The following is a 19,237-nucleotide window of genomic DNA, read 5'->3' as shown; positions in this document are numbered from 1 at the left end:
CTGAGTAGATTTCAGGGAATATACAATTTGTAACTCCAGTCTCTGTTATCGGAGCAGTAAGAATTGTTATGGGTGTAAAGAAAATCAGGTAACAAATGTCAATAACTTGTTTAAAAAAAAAGGAAAGGAAAAGTTTTTCTCCAAATCTATGTTGTTCATTCACTCACACAAACCGGCATGGCTGTTTTGAAGAGTTGCTATCTAAGGATGGGCTTTATTGTGATGTACAGGATTAATGGAAACTTTTTTCAGCCTCTTACCAGGATCTAAGTAGACTTTGACACACCTAATTTATATTGGTTATAAATTACATTACTAATTTATATAAATATAATGTCTTATTTATTTGTATGCATTTAAAATAAGAATGTTTCTTCTTTGGGTGAAAATTTTATATTAGAATATTATTTGATTCTACCACAACTCATTTCTTTCCCATGAGAGTTCACCAATTCTAGTGACAATTCTTTTATTTCTAAAAATACTTGTAAACCTCAAAGCTGTGAGGAGCAAACCAGGGGAGCCCTGTTCTTCCTCAGGAGCACCTATTATTGAAATAACTGAGCTCAGTATTCTGTAAAGGAGACAAGGAGCATCCCTCCTGCTAGTCTTCCAAGGCTGCTCAGCAAGGGAGGTTTTAACTCTATGACCTTCCTCCTGTGAGCCTATCTCTGCTGCTAGGAGAAGAGCAGGCATCCTGGAACTTGTATATAAACTGACTTGACTCAATAACATAATTTTATTTTCCTTCTGAAAAAAAGATATTGTAGGAAGCCAAATATAAGTAAATGACATTTAGCTGGATTCTCAGTCTTAACGTCTTTAATCGGTGTGGCTTATTTATCTCTCATTGATGATGATGTATGTACAATCTAGGCTATCATTATTTTGGCTTATTCTAAAAATATTCAAACATGTATGTGAAAAATTCATTTTATAATGCACCTTCTTTTTCTTGTATATTTATAAAAATGATTATTCTATAAACTAATACTCATTAATCTGACAATTAATGCTTATATTTATAGGGCACTGTAAAATTAATGTGTATGTTTAATTTGTTCACAGTTCCTGATGATGTGTTTGCCCAAAATTACATATGGAAAGGCTCTTACAATTATAAAGGAAAGAAACAACCCATGACCCTGACAGTTACTAGTTTCAATGCTTCCACTGGGAGAGTCAATGCAACGCTCAGTAATAGCAACATGGAACTACTACTTTCAGGTATCACTTTAAAGAAAAGAAACATTGCCTTCATGCCTTTATTTTCATCATTTCGTCATTTTTATTAGTGATTTTTGTACTGTGAAATATTTGCTTTATTTCTGGTGGCATTCATAATTCATTTAGAAATAAGCTTTCTGGTTTGATTGAGGCATATATAATACTAAACAAATATAAAACTCTGTGATTCTGAAATAAGCTCCCTCAAGAATATTTTTACATGGCTAGATTGACATGTCATGAAATAGAACAGAACTTTTAATTTGAATATAACTAACTTCTTCTCTATTCTCATAACACCAAAGAGACTGGATAAGTGATTTGCAAGCTGCTTTATCATCACAAAATCATGTCTTCAAATGAGACTGTTTAGGAGGACACTATTGTCTAAGATAGAAAAATGTAAGGCTACACTAACCTAATTAGGCAAAAGGAACCCAGAGCCTTATCCATCTTCTCAGCCTTCTCAAGTTGCTTTGATCTACTGCATACTTCCCTCATTATCTTTGATTACTCTGGTTTTCTGACATTCAAATATTTCCTCAAATGTCATCTTGTCAACAGTACTCCTGATGACCTTAGGTAAAGTAGCCTTCACCTTACAAATAGACTCACTCTGTTAGTCATCGGCAGTCTTATCTTATTTCATTTTCTTCTTTTCATTATTTGAAACTATAGCATAGTATAGTATAGCATATCATGTCATGTTATGACATGACATGACATGATATGACATGACATGATATAATTTATCTATACTCCAACAGTTCAAGCCCTAAGAGAGCATCTCTTTGCCTTCCAGTTCATTACTATACCTCAAAGGTTAGAAATGAAACTGGAGCAAAATTGGTCTCAGTGACTTTGAGTTATTGTTTTCATTTAAAAATAGATTGAAAAAATATTGATACTGAAAATATGTAATGTATATATTTAAACTTATTGACTATATAGCCCATATAATTATTAATAGTGAAATAATTTGTGGTATAAATAAAATAAGAAATAAAATTTTATCTATTGATTTTGTAAATTTTACAAGAACTATGCAGCATCATTTTGTATTGTTGAATGGCTCTACATTAAACCCAAAATAAAAATATTAGAAGTTATTATGTATTTTAATTTAAAATATATATACAATTACATGATATAAATTGAATTAAAGGAATGCATTTAAATTGTGACTACCAATCTATTTAATTTTGAAACATGAGTTTTATTTTCCTTCTGTATGAGAGTTGGCACTAAATAAATATATATTTATCCTAATCAAATTTCTACAAATATAGGAAAATAAACATAAATAATTAGACCAATTTAACTTGCTAACACTGTCTACATAGAATTAATTATAACATTTTTCCAGCAACTTTGATTACTTTTGTGTCTTTTCTCTATTATAATTTATAGATCAAGATCTATGTATTATGTTTATATTCCCAGCTTATTTTTATGATACCTTATTGCTTAGGTGAAATAGTAAGTGAATGAATTAGTGAGTCATTTCAACTATCAGTTAATCACAAAATTTTTACTTGGAATATGATTTTCTACAGTTCCCCAAAACACATTTATATTCCAGCTTATTTCTACTCTCAGAGTACTCCTATTCAGGAAAAAATAAAATAAAATGAATACATTTGCTTCTCTTCTTTATGCCACATTCTGTATTTACTTTCTTGAACTAAAAATTCTACTTGATTTTTGTGATCCAGCTCAAATACTCTTTCTTAATAAGCATTTCCTAATCACTCTGGTGTGAAATGATCCTTCTTTCTTTTGGCCTTTAATTCATCATATTCTCTATCTCTGTCATTATATCTCCTGTTTCATCAGAAATTCTTGTAAACATCACATTTTTAGATAGGAACCACACATTCATCTTTGTGATTCCAGTAGCACCTCAAAGCACTCTTTTTCTAAGGGTGGGCATGTAATTAATTATTAAGGAAAATGTCAAGAGTTTCAACATTTGATTCATACCCTTGAGTATTTTAAATCTGACTGATGAAATAAATCATTTTTACAACAATCATGGAATGATGTTATTAATAACAATAATATTTGATTTTAATAGCATACGTAATTTAAACCCCACAGTAAGAGTTAAGTTGAGAATTTCAGCTGAAAGATTGCTATATTTTGCAGGATTTGTGAAACAGCATGAAATTGGGCTTGATTTGTTGCTTTTTTTTCCTTTTCCTATCACATGTATTTATGATATATTTAAGGAGCTATAGATAATAAAGTGAAACATAAGTACTTGCAAAATTAGTAGACTAAACATCCTTATATTTTACAGGAGTATATAAAAGCCAAGAAGCTCGCCTAATGTTACACATCTATCTCATTAGAGTACCAGCTCAAGCTTCTGTGAAGAAAATGAAGGAGGAAAATTGGGCCATGGATGGCTTTGTAAGTATATTTCTTTAAAAGTCTGCTGCTAAACTTAATAACACATTTGTGCTATGGTTTGTCATTAAAATTACAGAAAAATGTAAGTTTCTAAATTGAGCTAGTTAAATGCATACATATAAAATGGCAAAACTACTATTATGACTAATTTATTTTGAAAAAATAAATGATTCATTATAAATACTTAGTAATCTAGTTTGTCTAAACTACTGAAGCCTATGACCTACAGAAGGTTTTCCTTGTAAAAGTTTTGTTACTTCAGAGCATATAGTCAGAGTTCCCATGCTCATTTTATCAAAGACTTCTGGGCAGTGTGTAAGTATAAGATTTGTTGCTTCCAACTGCCAGTTTAGAAATTCCATTCACTTAAGTGACTGAATAGAACAGGGTAACTCCAAAGTGAGGTTATGGTAACTGTTCAGAGGAAGCGGCTCACGTAACTTCTTCTTCATAGCCAACTTTACAAAATTTTCTAAATATGAAAAGTAAATTTGGTTTCTGAGGGAAAATAAAAAGTGCATCCTGTTTCCCTTTCTGTGCCATTATTCATGGAGTTGAGGTCTAACTCATCTTCAGTGCACTTAGATTGTTTCATTCAGGAAACAAATAAAATGAATTCATTCATTTGACTATTAGAGTTTGAGCTCTTCTTTTTAGAAGCATTTTGTGTCTAAAAATAACCTTGCCCAGGGTATGTCTGATAATAAGAAATAAATCACTTGTGAAATGTCAGACTTACATGAATAATTTGGTATAATATTTTGCTTTTTAGGGTGAGGATGCAAGGTTTTTTGCAGCTTTCACAATAACATACATGACTTAGATAACATTGAAAATAATCAGGACAAACTTTGGGATAAATTCATATGACCAGTTATCAGCAACACTGAAATGTATCAACTCATATTTTATTAGTGAGATCAAATAACACTATGCATGTGACCTATTTTTTACGTATAGAATTTTACATGCAAGGTACAGTTAATAGCATTTGCAGGATTAGGTAGAGTCACAAAATCTCAGGCTCAACATGCAATAAGTTCTTTCTCATGTGTCTGAGGTTAGCTTGGGGGGCTCCATTTGAAGCTGTGGTATCAAGTTCAGGTCTGCTCCAGGTGTCTCATATCAGGTCCAGGCTGGAGGGACAGCAGCTGCCAGGAACATGTCCTTCTCTTGCCAAAGGCCTGAAACTCTGAGGGGCAAAGTGGAAATATGTCCCCCTTATTTTAACAGCCCTATTGAGATATAATCCATGTACCCTACTCATTTAAAGTGTACAGTTCAGTAGTTCTTACTATATTTACAGATGTGTAACCATCACCACAGTTGGTTTTAGAATATTTCCATCACCTCAAAAAGAAACCATATCCTTTACCTATCGCCCAACCCATCCACCCCTCCTTTTTCCCCCAAATCCAAGCAACCACAACTCTATTTTCTGTCTAGATTTCACTGTTCTAGGCTTTCATATTTATGAATCATACAATCCCTGGTCTTTTGTGACCATGGATTATATGGTTTCTTTCACTTATAATGGGAAACATACCTCTTAAGGCCTAGGCTTGGAACTCACCTATTGTCAGTTCCACCCACATTCCATTGGCCAAAGCAAGTCACAGGACCAAATCCAACTCACTGAGGAAGAATGAATACACTTTTCATGAATGTTAATGGGAAGGGAGAAAATTGTGCCTGTATGCTGAACAGTAATTGAATCTACTAAGTACAGTATTATATTTTAATTTTTAATTGACTACTTGCCTTATTCTGTTTTATCATATCCTTGGTCTTTTTCTTGACAATCAGTTTCTTCACCTAAAAGAAATCTATAAATCTGTATCATTATATTAATAACTAATCCCCCTTATTTCCAGTATCCTAATTAAAGATGAAATTTTTCATTCTATTTTTAATGATGATACATTTGCATGATGTTCTGTTTTACACAGAAGATATGGAGGAAGGAATTGTGCATAATATTCATTTTATATTAAGCCTAAATATTTTCTAAGACTGGGAAAATATATCTGTGGCCAACTTTTATGTTTAATCAAACTTATAAATATTTTTAGGTTTCTGCTGAGCCTGATGGAGCTACTTATGTATTTCAAGGATTTATTCAGGGTAAAGATTATGGGCAATTTGGACTACAAAGACTAGGTAATGTGGTCATTTTCATTTTCATGTACTTTATTACTCAAGATATCATAAGAAAATATAATGGATTCTGTACATTAGGCACACTTACTGCATTTTGAATTTTGCATTGTCAGGACTATACGTTGATACAGTTGATAGCCTTTTAAATAAGTACATTCTTTAAAATATTGGTTCTCTGTGTTCCACCTCCATACAGTGTTTAGTTTTTCATCATATTTCTAATAAATATGACAAACTGCCTTTCCCTCAAGCAAGTAAAAAGGAGAAAAAGTGATAAAGATTTGAAATAAAATTTTAAACTGTGAATGATTTTATCTTATGAGAATTGTATTACTTCTCTTCCATTTGAATACCTTTGCAATTTTCTTACTGCCCGCCCCCCCCCCCAAAAAAAAACAAAAAAACAAATGTATTGGCACTTTGAGAAACTCATAGAATCTGGAAAGGGAAAATTACTTTGAGGAGTGAACCATTTTGGGGGCTTTGTGCTAGTCAGATATGTAAATTTTCAGTGGTGGGAGGTACAGTGTTTTGTCATTTTTATTCCCAACTCTTCTCAAACATGTCTAAATATTTAATAGTCTCGTTTGAATGTATTTATTAACACACCTTTTGGTGTATAATTTTCCTAAAGTATACTGTCTCTCATTATTATATTGTGGTAGTAATGCATAAAGAGTAAATCCATGTTCTAAAAACTACTCCTTGATGTTTATCTTTAAAATCCCATTGCTTTGAACTTTTATGTAAATTTTCTGAGTCCCTGGAAAATTAAAATACAAAATGGTACTAATATTTTTAACCTTGACTAGGGTATGACTTCAGTTCAGTTCAGTCTCTCAGTCATGTCCACTGTTTGAGACCCCATGGACTGCAGCACGCCAGGCTTCCCTGTTCATTACTAGCTCCCGGAGTTTACTCAAATTCACATCCACTGAGTCGGTGATACCATCCAACCATCTCATCCTCTGTTGTCCCCTTCTCCTCCCACCTTCAATCTTTCCCACTAGCAGGGTCTTTTCCAAGGAGTCAGTTCTTCGCATCAGGTGGAAGAAGTATTGGAGTTTCAGCTTCAGCATCAGTCCTTCCAATGAATATTCAGACTGGATTCCTTTTGGATTGATCTCCTTGCAGACCAAAAGGGACTCTCAAGAGTCTTCTCCAATACCACAGTTCAAAAGTATCAATTATTCCAGCACCCAGCTTTCTATATAGTTCAACTCTCACATCCATACATGACTACTGGAAAAACCATAGCTTTGACTAGATGGACCAAAGTAATGTCTCTGATATTTAATATACTGTCTAGGTTTGTCATAACTTTTCTTCCAAGGAGCAAGTGTCTTAATTTCATGGATGCAGTCACCATCTGTAGTGATTTTGGAGCCCCCCCCCCCCAAAAAAAATAAAGTCTCTCACTGTTTCCATTGTTTCCCCATCTATTTGCCATGAAGTGATAGTACTGGATGCCATAATCTTCATTTTCTGAATGTTGAGTTTTAAGCCAACTTTTTCATTCTCCTCTTTCACTTTTATCAAGAGGCTCTTTAGTTCTTCTTCACTTTCTGCCATAAGGTGTTATCTGCATATCCGAGGTTATTGATATTTCTCCCAGAAATCTTGATTCCAGCTTGTGCTTCATCCAGCCCAGCATTCCACATGATGTGCTCTGCATATAACTTAAATAAGCAGGGTGACAATATGCAGCCTTGATGTACTCCTTTCCTGATTTGGAATCAGTCTGTTGTTCCATGTCCAGTTCTAACTGTTGCTTCTTGACCTGCATACATATTTCTCAGGAGGCAGGTCAGGTGGTCTGGTATTCCCATCTCTTGAAGAATTTTCCACAATTAGCTGTGATCCACACAATCAAAGGCTTTGGCATAGTTAATAAAGCATAACTTAGTTGAACATTTGATATAGTTGAATATTTTTTAAAAAAGTAAATCAGCTTTCCCCAGATGAACAATAATAAGATGTCATTTCAGATGTCTTGCCACAATTGTTAGTTTTAAAATCAGTAGAAGACATTCACTAATTGTCACAGTCGTACAATTGAATACAAGATTTTTTTCACATTATATTCCCCAAATCATCTCAAGCACTGCATGTCTAAAACAGAACCTATTAAGAATAAAAAGAAACTATTTTTCTGAAAAAAGAGCTTGCTATTTATTTCTCTTCCATAGTCCTTGTGTCAACACATTGACAAATCTCATTTTTCTCATCTTTTAGCTATGCTACTGTAGGCAAAATTATAGGATACTGAAAGAGGAACTCCCCAGGTCAGTATGTGCCCAATACACTGGAGATCAGTGGAGAAATAACTCCAGAAAAAATGAAGGGATGGAGCCAAAGCAAAAACAATACCCAGTTGTGGATGTGACTGGTGATAGAAGCAAGGTCCAATGTTGTAAAGAACAATATTGCATAGGAACCTGGAATGTCAGGTCTATGAATCAAGGCAAATTGGAAGTGGTCAAACAGGAAATGGCAAGAGTGAACGTTGACATTCTAGGAATCAGCGAACTAAAATGGACTGGAATGGGTGAATTTAACTCAGATGACCATTATATCTACTACTGCGGGCAGGAATCCCTTAGAAGAAATGGAGTGGCCATCATGGTCAACAAAAGAGTCCGAAATGCAGGACTTGGACGCAATCTCAAAAACAACAGAATGATCTCTGTTCGTTTCCAAGGCAAACCATTCAATATCGCAGTAATCCAAGTCTATGCCCCAACCAATAATGCTGAAGAAGCTGAAGTTGAATGGTTCTATGAAGACCTACAAGACCTTTTAGAACTAACACCCAAAAACATGTCCTTTTCATTATAGGGGACTGGAATGCAAAAGTAGGAAGTCAAGAAACACCTGGACTAACAGGCAAATTAGCCTTGGAATACGGAATGAAGCAGGACAAAGTCTAATACAGTTTTGCCAAGAAAATGCACTGGTCAAAACAAACACCCTCTTCCAACAACACAAGAGAAGACTCTATACATGGACATCACCAAATGGTCAACACTGAATCAGACTGATTATATTCTTTGCAGCCAAAGATGGAGAAGCTGTATACAGTCAACAAAAACAAGACCAGGAGCTGACTGTGGCTCAGATCATGACTCCTTATTGCCAAGTTCAGATTGATTGAAGAAAGTAGGGAAAACCACTAGACCATTCAGGTCTAGGGACCTGAATCAAATCCCTTATGACCTAAATCAAATCCCTTATGATTATGCAATGGAAGTGAGAAATAGATTTAAGGGTCTAGATATGATAGATAGAGTGCCTGATGAACTATGGACTGAGGCTTCTGACATTGTACAGGAGACAGGGATCAAGACCATCCCCGTGGAAAAGAAATGCAAAAAAGCAAAATGGCTGTTTGGGGAGGCCTTACAAATAGCTGTGAAAAGAAGAAAAGCAAAAAGCAAAGTAGAAAAGAAAAGATACAAGCATCTGAATGCAGAGTTCCAAAGAATAGCAAGAAGAGATAAGAAAGCCTTCCTCAGCGATCAATGCAAAGAATAGAGGAAAACAACAGAATGGGAAAGACTAGAGATCTCTTCAAGAAAATTAGAGAACCAAGGGAACATTTCATGCAAAGATGGGCTCAATAAAGGACAGAAATGGTATGGACCTAACAGAAGCAGAAGATATTAAGAAGAGGTGGCAAGAATATGCAGAAGAACTATACAAAAAGATCTTCACGACCCAGATAATCATGATGGTGTGATCACTGACCTAGAGCCAGACATCCTAGAATGTTAAGTCAAGTGGGCCTTAGAAAGCATCACTACAAACAAAGCTAGTGGAGGTGATATTTTCAGTTGAGCTATTCCAAATACTGAAAGATGATGCTTTGAAAGTGCTGCACTCAATATGTCAGCAAATTTGGAAAACTCAGCAGTGGCCACAAGAATGGAAAAGTCAGTTTTCATTCCAATCCCAAAGAAAGGCAATGCCAAAGAATGCTCAAACTACTGCACAATTGCACTCATCTCACATGCTAGTAAAGGAATGCTCAAAATTCTCCAAGCCAGGCTTCAGCTATACATGAACCATGAATTTCCAGATGTTCAAGCTGGTTTTAGAAAAGGCAGAGGAACTAGAGATTAAATTGCCAACATCTGCTGGATCATGGAAAAAGCAAGAGAGTTCCAGAAAAACATCTATTTCTGCTTTATTGTCTATGCCAAAGCCTTTGTGTGGATCATAATAAACTGTGGAATATTCTTCAAGAGGTGGGAATACCAGACCACCTCACCTGCCTTGTGAGAAACCTATATGCAGGTCAGGAAGCAACAGTTAGAACTGGACATGGAACAACAGACTGGTTCCAAATAGGAAAAGGAGTACGTCAAGGCTGTATATTGTCACCCTGCTTATTTAACTTATATGCAGAGTACATCATGAGAAACTCTGGACCGGAAGAAGCACAAGCCGGAATCAAGATTGCTGGGAGATATATCAATAACCTCAGATATGCAGATGACACCACCCTTGTGGCAGAAAGTGAAGAGGAACGAAAAAGCCTATTGATGAAAGTGAAAGAGGAGAGTGAAAAAGTTGGCTTAAAGCTCAACATTCAGAAAATGAAGATCATGGCATCTGGTCCCAACACTTCATGGGAAATAGATGGGGGAACAGTGGAAACAGTATAAGACTTTATTTTTCTGGGCTCCAAAACCACTGCAGATGGTGACTGCAGCCATGAAATTAAAAGACGCTTACTCCTTGGAAGGAAAGTTATGATCAACCTAGATAGCATATTCAAAAGCAGAGACATTACTTTGCCAACAACGGTCCATCTAGTCAAGGCTCTGGTTTTCCCAGTGGTCATGTATGGATGTGAGAGTTGGACTGTGAAGAAGGCTGAGCACCGAAGAATTGATGCTTTTGAATTGTGGTGTTGGAGAAGCCTCTTGAGAGTCCCTTGAACTCCAAGGAGGTCCAACCAGTCCATTCTGAAGATCAGCCCTAGGATATCTTTGGAGGGAATGATGCTGAAGCCAAAACTCCAGTACTTTGGCCACCTCATGCGAAGAGTTGACTCACTGGAAAAGACTCTGGTGCTGGGAGGGATTGGGGGTAGGAGGAGAAGGGGATGACACAGGATGAGATGGCTGGATGGCATCACTGACTTGATGGACGTGAGTCTGAGTGAACTCCGGGAGTTGGTGATGAACAGGGAAGCCTGGTGTGCTATCGTGATTCATGGGGTTGCAGAGAGTCGGACACAACTGAGCGACTGAACTGAATGAATGTCATAACCATTTACTCAGTCCCAAGGAGTACACTCCTAAATCCTATGCCTTCTTACACCCTTCATCCTTCATCCACACAGATAACTTCTGTTCATTTGAAATACGAAATGTTCCTGGAAATCTATCTTTTCTTGCTATTCCTAGTGCTGTAGTTCCCATCTTAATTTCCATTTTTATCTGAAATGTCTTCAAACTACTCCTGCTTTCAGACCAGACCCTCTCAAGTCCATCTCACCCTAGTCACCCTTTAAAATCTTGTATTTAACCACTGAGCCGTTTTTTCCCCTACACATCTTCAGTTCTTCCTCACCGTAGGTGGGTGAAAATTTTGAGCTCTTTAGAATAATATTTATGCCTTTTCAAATGTTTATTATGTTAGCCTCCTTTTCCTATCACATATCTTTTCCAAACAGATATGCCTAACATTAATTCATGCTTCATATATACACTTATTTATGGCTCTGTATTCTTCCTACAGTTGTTATTAACTAAAGTTCAGAGACTAAGCTTATTTTTCATTCTGTATCCTTTCCTGGAAAAATATACATAGTAGGCATTGTATAAAATTGTGTAGAAATGAAGGAGTTTTGTGAATTATTTTTTATTTCCAAGAGATAAATATCTTGAGCAAGGAATAAATTAATTGGTTTCTAAAAAATATCAAGTTGATAAAAGAGACCTAATTTTTTATTTGTATGTTATTTTTTTTCTTTTATAGGACTGAATATGTCAGAAGGCTCAAATTCTTCAAATCAACCTTATGGTACAAATAGTAGTTCCGTGGCCATTGCTATTCTGGTGCCTTTTTTTGCACTTATATTTGCAGGATTTGGATTTTATCTCTATAAACAAAGGTAAGTTTATTGATGTTAAGTATAAAATGTTTCCCAAATCTATATTTTATGTTCTTTTTACTCTCCAGTTCAAATTCTAACTTCTGGGTTTGTTTGTTTTTTTTTTTTTTGGTCTGGATTGTTGTAGCAAATATAACCACAGTTTGTTAAAACCATTATTTCCTCTGCCCATCATTCCATCACCCCAATATACACACAACTAAAATTGTTCTGTTGAGTTGTGCAAACATTCAACTTTATTTTCTCTCCTTTTTGTCTGTCAATTTTCTGGAATGTAACTAATTGTATAAGTTATTTTTATACTACCCATGCTGAAACTATAGAGATATAAAATCTAAGTTAAGATTTAAAATGAAGAGGTTGTATCTGCTGCCACATTTCTATAGAGAAAAAGGAAGAAGTTTATGTTTAAACCTCTTAGTTTACATGACAGTACTGACAGATTTTACCCAGGCTGACAGATGATAAAATCTTCTAGTCTTCTCATTTATCTTCTGTTGCTTTTAGAAAATGATGCAGTTAGTATATTTGTTATATATCTCACATATGACTGTATAGATTATCAGTTGACCCCTCTTTGCTATGTCCATTACAATATCTTGATGAAGGGCTTTAGTATGCAGTTAATCCACTATTTGAGACCATGCCTTATTAAGGAAACAAAAAAAGGCAAAAAAAAAAAAGAAGAAGAAGAAAGTATGCTGGTAACCAGATAACTAAATGAATAACTAATTTTTTTTAATCAAAACTAATATCATTATTATAAATGCCAGTCTGTATTATCTATGAATGATTTAATTAATATTATGAAAATTTGTAACAATTGTGCATTAGCAGTTGTTCAGGCCTTGTCAATATCAGATGTTATTAATGATAAAAATCATCACTAAATTTATTTATAAAGCAAACTATGCTAATCATTTTTTATTATTGTGGTAAAATGCACATAAAATGATTTAAACCATTGTAGATATACAATTCAGTGACATTTAGTATACTCACAATGTCACAGAACCATCAGCCTAAAAGGAAACTGTACCCACTTAACAGTCACTCCCTACTCCTCCTACCCCTGTCTCAGGTAACTACTTTCTTTCACCTTCTGGATATTATATATATATGGAATCAAACAATATGTGACATTTTGTATCTGGCTTCTTAAATGTAATATAGTGTTTTCAAGGTTATCCTTATCATACTACACATCTACATATTATTGACTATGTGGCTGAATAACATTCCATTGTATGTTTGAATATGTTATGTTTAAATATGTCCATTCATCAGCTGATGGATATTTGGATTATTCCTGTGTTTGGGCTATTGTGAACAGTGCTGCTATACACATCTGTGTACAAGTTTTGTTCAGACGCCTGTTTCAGTTTTTTGAGTATGCATTCAAGAATGAAATTCTTGGATTATATGGTAATCCTTCATTTAAATTTTTCCTTCATTTAACCACATTTAATATGGTTTCCCTGGTGGCTCAGATGGTAAAGCATCTACCTGCAATGCGGGAGACCCGGGTTCAATCCTTGGGTTAGAAGGATTCCCTGGAGAAGGAAATGGCAACCCACATAAGTATCTTTGCCTAGAAAATCCCATGGACAGAGAAGGGCCTGATAGGTTGCAGTCCACGGGGTCACAAAGAGTTGGACACGACTGAATGATTTCACTTTCATTTAACCATCCTAGTGAACTGTATTTCATTGTGATATTGATCTGCATTTCCCTAATTACTAATTATATTGGGCGTTTTTCATGTGTCTGCTAGTCATTTGTCTACATTCTTTGAAGAAATACCTATTCAAATTCTTTGACCATTTTTAAAATTGACTCATTTGTCTTATTTTTGAGGTATAACAGTTCTCCATATATTCTGGATACTAGACCCTTTTCAGATACATGGTTTGCAAATATTTCTCTTTCCGTGGGTTGTAGTTACAGTTTCTTGATAGTATCCTTTGATATACCAAACTTTTCATTTTTATGAAATCCAATTTATTTCTTTTTTCTTTTGTTACTTTGCTCTTAGTATTATACCTAAGAGACCATTGCCAAATGCAAGGTCATGAAGGTTTACCTATGTGTTTTCTCCTAAGTATTTTATAGATTTTGCTCTTACGTTTAGAACATTGATTAGTTTTAAGTTAATTTTTATTGATAGTATAAACTTTTCTAAAGTTTGATATTATTTTCCTTAAAGCTGTTGCTTAATATTTGCAGAAACAAATCTTTTACATCTTTGTGATCCTTATCTATTTAGAAGGAAATGATGTTGCTTCAGTTTTTATTGTGAATCTAGTTTAAAAAAGAGAGAGATGAATGTGATCGATTAGAATTATGCACCTGGCAAGAGCAAGTTGTAAGCAATAAAATTTAAATTATATAACTATATATATGTATATATAGATGATGCTATTTAAAGCAATTTTAGATAGATTTTTTAAAATGTTATCATACAAATCCCTGACAATTTTTAATACAGAGAAAAATTCAGAAAATGTGCTAAGGATAGGACAATCACAGAGTGGCAAATACAAATTATAATAAAATAAGTAGTTGAAATTTTGTGTTATTTGTTGTAAGCAAAAGAGAATTATTTTAAGGCCTTTTTAGGAATTAAATTTGAGGAACACTTAGGGGTAAGTATGCTTTTGTTGCTGTTGTTCAGTCCCTAAGTTTTGTCCAACTTTTGCGACCCTGTGGAATACAGCACACCAGGCTTTCCTGTCTTTCACTATCTTCCAGAGTTTGTTCAAACTCAAGTATGCCTTTAATCATTTGATTTACACATAAAATTATAATTTTATTTACAAATGATTTTTTTGCAATTTGATTTTTTATCATTTGATTTACAAATGTCAGCAAATTATGCAGTAGGATGTGGGAAAGAGAAACTAGAAATAAACATTAGTCAAAAGTGAGACAAAAAATAAAGGAGGGATTCAAAATGAGCACCTTATACCAGCCAGCTTAGATTCCATGTGTTTGTTAACTAATAGCAAATATTCAGTTATCAGGAACTCTGGAAACTATTTCATGACATGAAATATCAGTGCAGTTAGTTATTTTGTCTTTGAGATTTTGAGTTTACTTGTTCTAATGTATATAATTTTAAGCCAATTGAGTATTTATGTTTCTGGGATACTCTAAGCACTTTCCAAAACTAGGTGTCAGCATCAGATGTCTGCTTTTCTTGGGACTCCCTTCTTATTACCGCAGAATGAACTCCTTATTGTCATTCAAGTCTCAGATTAAATTTTACTTCCTTATTTTCTTTATTACCTCTCCTAACATGGCTCCCAGTTACTTCTGGTCATATCAACCATTTTCCTTTTCAGCAAAACAATTTTCATTATCTTGTTTCATTTTTATTGTTTATTTTTAATTTGTTCATTGCTATCCTTGTAATATGAGAGTAATGAGTTTGTATGTTTTTTGTAAAAAAGAAAAATTATATATCCAATGCCTAGGGTCATGCCTAGCATGTAATGGATGCTCAATAAATACTTGAGGAATGAATAGTAATGAGATTTGAATTCATCATCATCATAATTTAGCTATATTTTACATGATCATTTATGATAACATTATCTCATAAGAAAATTTATAAGACTAGCCATAATATTTATTTATACTTATATTACTCATATTGGTACCATTTATAAAGATATATTGTATGTAAATAATAAAAGTCATTCATGATTTAAAAGTGACAGGTAAATTATTCAAATTTGATGAATTGTGGTTTCTCAATATTTTCAAGTTATATTATCCATTAACAGTGATAACTCAAGTATTGATATATTGTGTTTGAGTCCTATTCTGCTGTTTCTGGAAGAAAGTTAATGTATAACTAATTAGTGTTCTCATCTACAGGACTGCACCCAAAACCCAGTATACAGGATGTTCAGTTCATGAAAATAACAATGGCCAAGCAGCTTTTGAAAATCCCATGTATGACACCAACGCAAAGTCAGTGGAAGGGAAGGCAGTACGGTTCGACCCCAACTTGAACACAGTCTGCACAATGGTATAACGTGGCAGCTTTGGCCTTCTTCAGAAGCTTGGAAATCGACACACAAAACAGTGCACACTTAGTTCACTGATAAACAAATTAAAGCACACTTATCAGGACTTGCTGGGTCACCTTTTCCTGTGGAATGATAGAGAAGAGTGTTTTTTCATAAACTGGACCATAATTCTTCTTCATGTTTACCATGGAGAATTTTACAGAAATTTGGCTGCACTCCGAGAGTGCTTACTCACAGTTTATTTGCTTTTTTTAAAAAGGAGATTATTCTAAAACATAAACTTATTTGCATATATTGGAGGAGCATCCACTATCAGTATTTCTGTGCTTTATAAACTATATTAGAGGGACTGGGTTTAAAAAAATGATATAGGGTAGAAAATAAGAGCTATACTTACAAGAGTCAATAGATCACTGACTTCTCTTTAACTGTCATGAGCTGTATCACGCCCGTAAGTCTGTATTTCTCACCACTCTATCAGCTGTTCCTTCCTTTTAATTGAATCATTGTTTTCTTCATTTCCCTGGTTATTTCAGATTGAGTCATGCCCTGAAATGTTTATGAGCTAATTTATGTCACAGATGAGATAACAGTGCCCACTCTGATTTGATGCTTTCTGATTTTTTTCTTCAGTATCATACTGCTACCTTTTTTTAGACTGGTTGTCATAGTTTCTGTAAATGGCAAGCTCATCATGCTATCTTCCTGATTTCCCTCATTATGTTGTAACCAATATTATTTAGTGAGCCATGGGGTAAGTGTTTAACTCCTTGCTTCAATCTTTTTTGTCCCTCAGAAACAACCTTAGCTGGCAAAAACTATCTATAATAATCATGATTTTGCAGTTATCTGAGATACCGAACTTACCATTCTTTACCATTCTTTCTAATATTTTTGCAAGACCAAATAGAACCTATCAGTCTACTTATTTAGTTTATAATTATCTGTTTTCCTTCCAGCTGAATCTTCAAATTTATTTAATATTGCTTTGAACTTTTACCTAACAGTGAGTTAGAAGTATAAACTCGTTAAACTTTTTAGTTAACAGTGAGTTAAACATATATTTTGGACCATTGCCTAAATCAAAATGAGTAAAAGTAAAATTACTTTCAAATCACCAATATAAATTTATTTCCTAAAGTTGTGGATTTACCAAATTTTTATATATTTAAAACTTTCTATTCTCTTATCCTTAAGAAGCAGCTTCCAGATATGACAGGTTTCTTTCATAGTCATTAAGGTATGTATTTGCAAGTTATTTACAACTGTATCACAGAAATGCCAGCATTTTGATTTAATAGGTCATAGTCTTCCTTTAATAGCATGTTTTACTTCACTGGATAAATTATGTACCCGGTGTGAACACTTCATTGTTGTCCCTTTCAAATATGGATAAAGTTGTAAACAGTCTCGGCTTTTTGTATCATGAGACAGAGTGCCTACGAGAAATCATTGCACCCAGAGCGCTGCTTGGATCTATCTCTACAAATGTAGTGAATTTCTTGTAAACCACTTTGAAATACATTGTTTTGGAAATTCATATAATTTTCCCAACATTGTACTCTACTGACAGGATGCTGTTTTAAATTTTATTCCATCAGTTATTTATTCTTGTTTATTCAAATGACTGCAATAACAACGATTCATTCATTAATGTTAAGGTTAATACATTTAAGATCTTGTTTAAACAATGTTTCTTCTGCAACTGGCTACTCCTCTTATATTAATGCATACACTTTTGTAAAGAAGTATATTTTTATGAAAAAAAAAAACTTTGTAAAAGTATGATGTAAATTTTCAGTGCAATGTAAACAAATAAAAGTGGATAATTGCTTTTGTAAAATGTCTATTCTTTTCAAAATTGTCGGTGTACTGGTTATTAGAAGGAATGAGCATCCCTTCTTTATTTGGTGATATAATAAAGTTCTGAAACTGCATATACTTAGATCAAAACATAATAATGAAATATGGGTATTTTTTTTCATGTTCTGTAGTTCCCATGTATAACACTCTTAAAAGTAAACAGATTCTCAGTAAGCATAATAGTATCATAAAAACCTCATCTTAGAATTTACCTTAAGTGTCAATATTTTAACAATACATACTATCTAAAATTATATATAACTGATGATTTCTAGTATTTCTATAGTAAATTTCTTAGAGATATTTATGTTAAGCATGCTTCCTAGGTATGAACCCAATAACCTTTTGAATTGCTACATTAAACTAATATTCACAAACAAATCTATCTTTCCATTATGAAACATGTAAAGTTTTGTACTCAAGAGATTTATCATTTCTATAAAGTTCAAATCACAAGCTATTGAAATTCAACTTTGTTAGATAACTCTTTTTTACAGAACACATTGTCTTTATATGTCAAGTCCTGAATCTCCAGTCTTTACGAGTCTATTACTGTTATTTTGCTTTTATTTTAGAAATAATTGCTTCCTGATGTATTGCAGTTTCTGATTTAACTTCATTAACTGTATTATCTCCATCTTTAATTCACTTCATATCTTCTGCATTTTCTCTTGTTGTTGTCTATATGTTTATTCCTCCCTGTTTTCTTTTCCTCCCTTTTTATTTTTCAACTTTTAAATTTTTCTTTCTATTGATGCTTTTCTTAGCATCCTTTCCTCTTTTACATGTCTTATCCTTTTTAGCCTTTTTATTATTAATTATCATTTTTAAAATTTTCTGTTTATCTTTTTAACCCCCTCAAAAGTTAGCAGCAATTTTAGTGGAAGTAACTTTACTTTTATCTTTTTCCTAGCTCTGCTGCTGCTGCTGATAAGTCGCTTCAGTTGTGTCCGACTCTGTGCGACCCCATAGACGGCTCCCACCAGCCCACCAGGCTCCCCCGTCCCTGGGATTCTCCAGGCAAGAACACTGGAGTGGGTTGCCATTTCCTTCTCCAATGCATGAAAGTGAAAAGTGAAAGTGAAGTCACTCAGTCATGTCTGACTCTTAGCGACACTATGGACTGCAGCCCACCAGGCCCTTCCGTCCATGGGATTTCCCAGGCAGGAGTACTGGAGTGGGGTGCCATTGCCTTCTCCATTTCCTAGCTCTATTGAAGTATAATTAATAATTGTGAGATATTTAAAATCTATAGCTTGATAATTTAGTAAAGAAACATAGTTTTTTTTTTTCTTTTTTTGATCAGAACATTTCAGTTCTACTCTGTTATTAGATTTCAATTAAGGAAGTAACTTTAAAGAGCCTTCTTGAGTTTCCCTTATATTTAAGAACATTAAAGCTATAGGTTCCA

At 34.0% G+C, this 19,237-nt stretch overlaps 1 protein-coding gene across 2 annotated transcripts in view; it reads left to right on the top strand.

Annotated features, from left to right (window-relative positions):
• Positions 1-17,806, top strand: part of CSMD3 (CUB and Sushi multiple domains 3) — a 1,458,322-nt gene extending 1,440,516 nt beyond the window's left edge. For both annotated transcript variants that reach the window (XM_044928635.1, XM_025265188.2), the window contains 5 exons: positions 1,069-1,227; positions 3,530-3,642; positions 5,715-5,802; positions 11,791-11,926; positions 15,809-17,806. In XM_044928635.1, the coding sequence (XP_044784570.1) occupies positions 1,069-1,227; positions 3,530-3,642; positions 5,715-5,802; positions 11,791-11,926; positions 15,809-15,968 (656 nt within the window). In that variant the 3' untranslated portion in view covers positions 15,969-17,806. The remainder of the gene's footprint in view (positions 1-1,068; positions 1,228-3,529; positions 3,643-5,714; positions 5,803-11,790; positions 11,927-15,808) is intronic.
• Positions 17,807-19,237: the final 1,431 nt, after the last annotated feature.

This window comes from Bubalus bubalis, chromosome 15 (assembly GCF_019923935.1).
Source record: "Bubalus bubalis isolate 160015118507 breed Murrah chromosome 15, NDDB_SH_1, whole genome shotgun sequence".
NCBI lineage: Eukaryota > Metazoa > Chordata > Mammalia > Artiodactyla > Bovidae > Bubalus > Bubalus bubalis.
This window is presented reverse-complemented; position numbering and strand designations above follow the sequence as displayed.